Here is a 9308-nt window from a genome sequence, read left to right as displayed (position 1 = left end):
GTTCATGATGAAGAACTTGTTCGTTAAGAATTCGTGTCAATGTGGAGATTGTTAGAATTGTGTGTCCCAAATTCTTGTGAAAATAAAACATAAGTGGGAAAATAGGGGGATTTACAAGTGGCATGCGTATAGAAGTTTACTTCCTCTATTTGATGTTAATTAGAATAAGGTGTTTTAACCTTACTGTATTACTTATATTTGACTTTGATTAGAATATGGTTTACAAACCTATAAATAGACATAGTCGTCTTTCCTCTTGTATTATTCGAATTCGACATAGTGAATTATCTTGTCCTCTACCCGTGGTTTTTTCCATAAAGGGTTTCCACGTAAAATATCGTGTATTCTTCTTCTCTTTTTGATTCCTAGCCATTATCGACGGTCTATTTTTTACACACTCCCTAAAAGGAGTAAGGGTAGTTCTAGGGAGAAGGATGGTAGGGAATATCTAAGGTGGAGTGACTCATGTTGTTCCCTTTCATTGCACAGATTGTTGATGGATAAAAGTGAGAGGAGGTTGATGTGGTAATTTACTAGAAGGTTGAAAGCTACAAGTGGTGTTTGAGGTGGAAGAATATGATATTGTGGAGAGTTGGAGAGGAGAGGAGACTACATAGAGTGGGAATGTCAGTTGGTGATGTTTAATTTTTGTCTTGTCATAGAGTTCCGAAAGGTATTTATGGGAGACGCTCATAGGCTACTTGTCTTTTCTTAATTTGTGGGCTACCATTCAGCATCAATCTCTCCTTAGGTCAACTATGTGACTAGATATGATAGAATTTCAAGGTATATGAATGATAAGCAACAATAATCTTGTTAGATTGGTTAAGCTTGGCACCACCATATCCTACGGAAGGCATGGTGCTCCACGAAGTAGTCTCCATAGAGGCCTAATGGGGTATATGGAACAAATATAAAGCTAAACACGTCAAAATAAACTAGAACAAAATAACTTTTCCCTTTTCTTCTCTCCTTCCTTCCGGCCTTTATTTCCTTTATTTTATTTTCTTCTTTTTCTTTCATTTTTTTCTTTTCCATTTCTTTTCTTATAGATGGAGTGACTTAACCTCAAGCAACAACAAAATTCAATTATCTAGCTGATTCTTAATCAACGGTTCTAATTTCTCAATTGAAGACAATCCGGGATAGTTTTTATAGTAGTGTATAGATCTGTCAACAATTTATCAAAGGAAAACACAAGATGGTAATTTGCTGCATAAAAAGTTCCACTCAATACATAACTATATCAAGCAGAGAATACGGAGTCTTAAATGTTAAAAAGCATCTTTATAATCCACGTAAGGAAATGCTCATTCCCTTGTTAAATAGATTTGGACAAAGTTAGTATTTCACGAGCTGATATCTCCAAGCTTACTAGGAATTTAAGTGGCTAAATAGATCAAAGCTAAAATTTTGAAATGGCCAACAGCCTCCCGCAGTATACCCTCCATCCACTGAAATAACTTGTCCAGTTATGTATGAAGCAGCAGGAAGGCAAAGGAATGCTACTAATGATGATATCTCCTCCGGTTCTGCCATTCTCGGCATTGCTGTCCCTCCTATTAGCCTAAAAAGTTCCCCAGCTAATGGTGCGTTTATATTCTGAAAATAGTAGTACAAAGAAACTTAGCCCAAACTTGCGTGAAAATTCGATGCAATTCTATTCCGTTCAACAGTCCAAACTAGCTCAATTTAAACTCCAAAATTACCCCAACCATAAATGACTTAATTCAGATGATCTAAGCCTAAAAGCACTCAAATAAATAACTTAAAATTATCCGGCCTGAGTGTCAAAATGACCAACTCGGAAATTTTTATTGGAAAACCTAATAGCCTAAAAATAGAATAAATCGAACCCAAGCTCTAACATGAACTCGAAATGATCTAAACTTAAATTCACATGAAAATTTTAAAAGTTAAAATAAATCAAACCCAAAATGGTTGAATCTCAAAATAACTTGAAATTTTCAATACTTAAATTTGACTCGAGTTCAGAATATCTTTAACCCATGATGGATTGAATTGTAAATGACCCAACTAAAAAAAATTGATTGGCAAACTCGAAAAGTTTGAACTTGAAATATTTACTCATCTCAAATATGAAGTGATCCCAACTCAAAATAGATAATTAAAAATTGATCTTAAAAATTTAAAACTTGAAAATTACTTAAATCTAAAATGATTAGAACTTGAGTCTCAACCCGAAATGATAATATTTGAAATGGTTGAAACTCAAAATAGCTTAACTCAAAAAGCTCTATTGACAAATTCAAATGACCAAAACTCAAAATGATCTTAATTTAAACTCGAAAAAAATAAACCGTACTTGAAATAATTCAAACTCGAAATAAGTCGAAAATGTCTAATCCAAAAGCGCTTAATTGACGCATCTCTCTATAATTCTTCAATAAGATATTGTTAGTGGGTAATTTACTTGTTCTGCCATCTTGGTTTTCACACCCCAGGGTGAAACATTGTTGGTACGAATGTTATCCTTTGCCCACTCGCATGCCAAATTCTTTGTAATTTGGTTGATTTCTCCTGGAAGTGCAGCAACCATGGTTATTTTTGCAGCATTCTGGCTAACATCTACACCCAATATGCAATAGACAAACCTTTAGATGCTGAATAGGCAGATAATCCAGGTAGAGCCATTGAACCAGCTACAGAAGAGATAAACACAATGCTTCCATTTCCTGATGCTTTTAGGAAGGGATATGACAGTTGAGAAAGATGATAAGGAGCCTCAACATTAGTACTCATCACGGTTTTGTAGTCTTCCAGACTTTGTTCCACGCAAGGTTTAATCCTCGTGATTCCTGCATTATTGACCTAAGGAGAAGCAAACTGCTTTCAATCTATTCTTAGCCGAATATGAAAACTAATCAAACTAACTCGATCCAATGTGATTTCATCATAAAATTCAATAACTCAAAATAATCCGAACCCAAGTGATAAAACATGAAATGAATAGATATGTACTATCCTAACTTAAAAAACATGAATTGTCCAACTTGAACTAATTCGAACCTAAAATGATTTAAACTTGAAATGACTTAAAAATCTTAGAACACGAATTGATATAACTTAGTTTGACCAAATATGAATTCAGTCCAATTTGTCCAATTCGAAGGTCTAAATTAAATCCAATCATTTTAAGTTAGGTTAGGTTTAGATTGTTTCAAATTCAAGTCATTTTGAGCTTTTACTTTAGGTTCAAGTCATTAGGGTTTTTTTAAGTTCAGCTCATTTTGAGTTTTTCATTTAAGTTTCGCTTTTGAATCGAAGTCATTTTAGGGTTTGAATTATTTCATGTTCAAGTTAGCTCAAATTTAAATTGAGTAAGTTTAAACAATTGATTTTTTATTATCAAATTGAAATGAATTAAATTTAGATTTAGATTAATCAAAAGAAAATAATCTAGTATAATTCTAGTGCTTCTATTTCCCAAAAAAAAAAGTTACTCAAATTCTAATTGTATTTGACAAATTTAATCAAACCATAATTGACATTAATTCAAGAGAAATAATTTATTCCCAGAATCGGAAAACAAATTTGTTAGAATTAAAACTACTTACAAGGATGTTGAGCTTTCCGTTGAAAACTGAGGAGACGGTCTCCATAAGCTTCTCTCTTTGCTCTCTAGAAGAGAGATCACACATAGAACCACTCAATTTAAACCCCTTACTCTGCCATTCTTTCAACCTTTCAGTAAGCTCGCTTTGGTTCCTGGAACATGTATGAACTGCTGCCCCAAGTGCAGCTAGTTCTTCCACCACAGCAAATCTGACATTTTACAGTTAAACCATTGAACTCGATAATCTAAAAAAAGAACAAAAAAAAATTTTGCCGACAGTGTTTGTATTTTTACAAAATTTGATATTTAATCATTATATTTTGAAATTATATTTTTTTATTTAATAATTTTAGTTCTATCTCTGAAATCTTTAGTTCTTTTTGGGACAGAAATTACTTATTATGGTGCTTAATTACTATATTTATAATGATTTACTTTTAAAATGGGTATGATTGCATGAATGTAAGTATAAAGTCAACTTCATTTAAGGGCAATGACTGACGATAGAATTTGATCAAGAATAAAATATTAGTACCAAAATGAAATAAAGTTGCGTATAATTTTCGTAAACATTTAAAAGAAGAAGAAAAAAAGGAGAGAAAGATGAAGAGTTCGAACCCTATGCCTCTTGTCCCACCAGTTACAAGTGCTGTCATACCCCGACGAGACCATCTTTGATTCTTACAACCAGGTTCAGCTCCGGCCATCTTAGAACTGCAACTTTTATTATTTTTCCTCCGTTTCTGAACGAATATAAAAGCTAACTACCGCCGGCTAGAGGTGCTCATGGGCCGGGCGGCCCGGCCCGGCCCGACGGCCCGCCCAAAATATGGGAGGGTTTGGATAAAAATATAGGCCCGAAATATGGGCTTGGGCAAAAAAACGAGGCCCGATTAAAATATGGGTCGGGCCTCAGGCACCACTTTTTTGGCCCGGGCCCGGCCCGGCCCAGCCCGAATACAATAATTTTTTTATTTTTTTATTTTTTTAAATTTTAAAATACTTTTAAAATACTTTTTTTAAAATTTTTTTAATTTTAAAATATTTTTAAAATACTTTTAATTTTTTTAAAATTTTAAAATATTTTTAAAATAGAATTTTTTATTTTTATTTTAATTTTTAAAATAAATTTTTGGTATTTATTTAAAAAACGGGCCGGGCCGGGCCGGGCCGGGCCCGGGCTTATGAATTTTTTTCCCGGGCCGGGCCTGGGTAAAATTCTAGGCCCATATTTCAGACCGGGCCCGGGCCTAGGACTCGGGCTGAAATTTTTTCCGGACCCGGCCCGGCCCATGAGCACCTCTACCGCCGGCTTTAAAATGTTTAACATAAAACGTGGATAAATAGTTTCTTATATTAAAATATTCATTGGCCGTTGTTAATCCATTGTCACCACAACAAAGAAACCTTGAATCCAGAATAAAGACAGACGAGAAACGTCGAAAACGTCAAGCTGCAAACATTTTTAAATGGCTATTTAACCGCATGTCCTAATATTTTTAATCCACAATATATTAATAATATATCAATTTGGTGATTGCATTAGCCTCAACTCTAGCTTTAAATGTAGCTTGATTATTAAAACAAGTGTTTCATATTTAATACCCATGCTAATGATTAAACTACTACAAATATTTAATTATAATATATTAATATTTTGAAGACTCAATTAATATCTATACTTTTAACATATATGATGAAATTAATCATTTTTAATATTTTTATTAAGTTATTATATTTATTATTCATTTAAAATATGTATACAAAAGTTATTTCTTAGAATATTTTTTTTTGAGAGATACTTTTTTACTCACAAGTAAGGTTGAGCATTCGATCAAATCAAATGCAAAAATTTCGAGTTAATCAAGTTGATGAATCTTATTTTATCATCCTAACTCGATTTAAAATTTTCTCGAATCAAGCCGAGTTAGATGTAATTCAAATCATATCAAATTGAATATATTTATTCGGGTTAAATTGAAAAAATGACCTTGAGTCTTTATAGCCACTACCACCTACCGTAATCAAATTTGTTATTAACTTCCATCCCCTTATAATTTATTTATTAATATTTTATATTTTATATACGGGTTATCTTCTTTGCTTGCTTAATTGTTTCAATTATCTTATGATTCTTGTCATCATGTATTTTGAAATTAAAAAGATATATTAAATGTAAAAATGTTATTTTTTTTAATAAAAATTACTTTAAAGATAAAATATGAAATTGATACAAATAGAAAATTTTAACATGAATATTTTATGGCATTATCAATAATTCAATTTTAACAGAAATTGATAAAGATTCAATATGATTAAACAATTCAAATAAATAAATATTATAAAATGTGAAATTTAATTCAATAATATAAATAGTATACATAAATTTGTAAAAAAAAAGTTTTTCCAATTTAGGAGGAAGTAAAAGTTTTAAAGTGTTTTGGATCTAAAAGGAAATAAAAGTTTTAAGGGAAAGCAAAAGGAAAAAGGTTTTTTTTTAGGCAGGTTTGAGGGAAGTAAAAATTTGTAAGGGGAAAGTAAAGGAAAAAAATTTGGGGGCTTGGGGTGAAGTAATTTTTTTAAGAGGAAGTAAAAGTTTTGAAGGTCTGAAAAGTAAAATTGTTTGGTGAAAAGTAAAAGGGTTTGGGGGTTCGGGGGAAGGAATGTAAAAGAGTTTGATATTTAGTTTATTTGAATTATTCGAGTTAATCGAATTCGAAATTTTAACTCAATTCGAACTCAAAATTCGAAAAAAAATTGATTTGATTTGATTAACTTGATTAATTCCATTCGAATAATTCAAAATTCAAATTTTTTCGATGTTTTTGAGCCGAATCAAATTTTGCACCCGTACTCACAAGTATCAAGTTTAGTGAGAATGTCTTCATCGTCAAGTTATGCAAATCTTGTTAGAATCAGGGTAGTTATTATAAAATGATTACCACACCTTGGCACTTATAGGTGTCAAGTTCCTTGTGACATTTTTAAATTTAAATGGTAACAATATAATTTAATTTTTTAATGGCAGAGAAAAACATTTAATTCTAATACATTAGTGTATAGAATAAATTTTATCGAAGATTTAAATAAACCTAAACATTGTTGGTGTTTGAGTTTCATTTGAAAATCTTAGCATAACCTTAATTTTAAAATCTACAAATATGCAATTTACTTGTTAGTTTTTCACAAAAAACCTCGAGAAAATCAATATTCTACATTATATTGTAGCCTACATACCTAAGGATCTCAAAATTATAATTTCCAAGCTTACCGTAATGGTTGCTTGCTTATTGAGATTCGAACAAAGAAACGCTGTCGAGAACGCAACAACACTATAATATTCTATTGTGGCTCGACTTCGCGATAATATGATCTAGATTTGTCTGGCGACAAACTTATTCCTTAGTCAACGGAAGTTCATTCATGCTAACCGAATCAAGAAAGTGACTTTCATTATGTCATTCATATTCGCTCTAATTGAATGATAGAGACCTAATACTTATATATTTCATCTCACATGCAACAAAGCGGTAATAACATTAGAAGATGTAGCATTAGTGATGAGACTTCCAATAGACAAGCATTCTATAACGATAAATTTTGATTTTAATTTAGCACAAGTCCTTGTTACAGCATTTGAAACCTATATAGACTTTGCATCTGATTTCAAAGGGCTTTGGGGTAGGTTATATTGGTTGAAGAGGTAATTCAGGCATCTCCCACTAAATCCAACACCGAATGATATTGAACGTCAGTATGCATTCTTCACTTTATTGGAGGTGTATTGTGTTGGAAAAACGGATTTAGAAAACGCAAGGGAAAATAGATTTAAGGAAAATTTAGAATTTTAATTTTTTTTCAAAAACAATAACTTAGTTGTAATATCTAAAATAATAAACACTTCATCAAAATTATATCTTTTCGATTTGTTAAGGATGAACACTTTGACCTAGTAGTCTTCTTTGTTATCCTCAAGCTAACATCTGCCTAGTGTGGGCTCGTTTTGAATCAGAAAATTTTTCACAAAAATTACCTGTAAGGCAATTTTGCAATTTCTCTAGACTTTGGGGTTAAGTTGTAAATATGAAAAATATCTCTAGAAATTTTCTGAAATAATGACCATGGCCCTCTTTATATAGGGAGAGTTTAGAGAGTTCAACTATGATTACACTTAATCACTTTAATATTAAATTTAATATTAAATCTATTAAATTAATAGAATACTTATCTACAAGATAAACATTAAATTAAATTTAATATGAAGATAATCACTTTAGTATTAAATTTAATTTAACACTTATCTTAATAGTATTTTATTAATTTAATATTAAAACTATTAAAATAATATTATTTTTAAAAAGTTAATTTGAAATCAAATTATCTGGTAGAGTCCTAGTAGGCGTGTAATTCTTCCACTGCTCAACCACTGAAGAACCACCCGTTGGCCACCAAAATGTCATCATTGCCGCCTTCGGCACCGTTCTGTCTTGTGGTGACATCACATGTGCAACACCCTCATGGCACCCCAAACTAATTCAGCTATTGTCGATTCTGTCCAGGCCTAGTGACAGCCCGACCAATCCAGTCCAGCCACTGATTAGACCCCCGACCTTGTTGTACATACTAGGCTACATTCGACCAATTTTTGGGACACAGTCTTGGTTTTGGGTTCACAGGCCTAATTTTTTTTTATCTCAGGTTCAATTTTAACTTCAATTACCCATAAGACTAATTGTCTGATTTGAAAATTAATTTCCAAAAATATCGTATTCATTTCACTTGATCAAAATTAATTTTCCCAAAAATCACTTAGATTTTCCAATTTAATTTTTCAAGAAAATTCTTTAACCAAATTCTCTAGTTGAACAATTCTCACGACTGCCTAACTTAATTCCACATCGAATAAATCGACTCAATTAAATTATTTCTAAAGTCATAGAATTTCCTTCTGATACAAATGCAGTCCGATCGAGCTTTTGTTGAGCTAGTGGAGGACCAATCAGACGTATAAAATTAGGCTTAAGTAATTGCAATGGTATCCAGAAGCATCGTTCCGATAATTCGCAATTTCTTTAATCATGGAGTCAGTCCACAAGAAATACCATGATTGAAAACTCTATACCATATACTCTTTACGAAAGCAATTCATCCAACTGCTTTGTCCAATGACATCGTCATGTGTGTGTTACCATCATATGATATCATTGTTTCCTTTGAGTTAAATCCATTCACTCAATACAATCATATTTTATCTCATTGTCACCATTGTGTCTTCTTAATGATTAATATGATCACTGTCAACAAATGATTGTAATAAATTGTTTGTTTAAGAACAAGCAACTCGTGGTCACGTTCCATATTTATCAACCCACACAATGCCAATGAGAGAATATCGTTAACTCTTTAATCGAGTTATGAATTTCATTTTTGCTAGCAAAGTCATGCCATACACAAGTAATATACCCAACATACTGGCTATGGGCTCGATCATCTTTAGAGCATAAGCCTCCACTTATATCAAAGCACATAAGTTACATACTTACGGTCAGTGACTAATCAGGATTTAGGTAAATCACACCATGAATGTCATAAATGAATTAATTCACAAACAGATCCACTCCGATGTATCATTTTTCCAATTATTACATCTATGTCTCTACCTGTGAAGTCAACTACTCTAATAGCTAAGACTAGTCATCTCCCCAATTGGAATTGTAGACGACATAATAAT

General features: G+C 31.9%; 1 protein-coding gene across 1 annotated transcript; it reads right to left on the bottom strand.

Moving 5' to 3' along the window:
* Window positions 1-1154: 1154 nt before the first annotated feature.
* On the bottom strand, window positions 1155-4307 carry LOC107919569 (tropinone reductase homolog At5g06060). Its single transcript, XM_016849008.2, has 5 exons — window positions 4196-4307; window positions 3579-3786; window positions 2616-2832; window positions 2435-2541; window positions 1155-1602 (listed from the first exon to the last, which is right to left on the bottom strand). The coding sequence occupies exons 1-5, from the start codon at window positions 4282-4284 to the stop codon at window positions 1375-1377; spliced, it is 849 nt and encodes a 282-aa protein (XP_016704497.1). The 5' UTR covers window positions 4285-4307; the 3' UTR covers window positions 1155-1374.
* Between the last annotated feature and the right edge of the window lie 5001 nt (window positions 4308-9308).

The sequence above is a fragment of the Gossypium hirsutum genome, chromosome D13, assembly GCF_007990345.1.
Source record: "Gossypium hirsutum isolate 1008001.06 chromosome D13, Gossypium_hirsutum_v2.1, whole genome shotgun sequence".
In the NCBI taxonomy this organism is placed as follows: domain Eukaryota; kingdom Viridiplantae; phylum Streptophyta; class Magnoliopsida; order Malvales; family Malvaceae; genus Gossypium; species Gossypium hirsutum.
This window is presented reverse-complemented; position numbering and strand designations above follow the sequence as displayed.

Coding starts and splice junctions, on each gene's coding strand:
- LOC107919569 (XM_016849008.2), bottom strand. CDS start 4,284: ATGGCCGGAGCTGAACCTGGTTGTAAGAATCAAAGATGGTCTCGTCGG. Junction 3,787..4,195: donor GGTGGGACAAGAGGCATAGG/GTTCGAACTCTT, acceptor GTAAAATGTCAG/ATTTGCTGTGGTGGAAGAAC. Junction 1,603..2,434: donor AAACCAAGATGGCAGAACAA/GTAAATTACCCA, acceptor TACTATTTTCAG/AATATAAACGCACCATTAGC.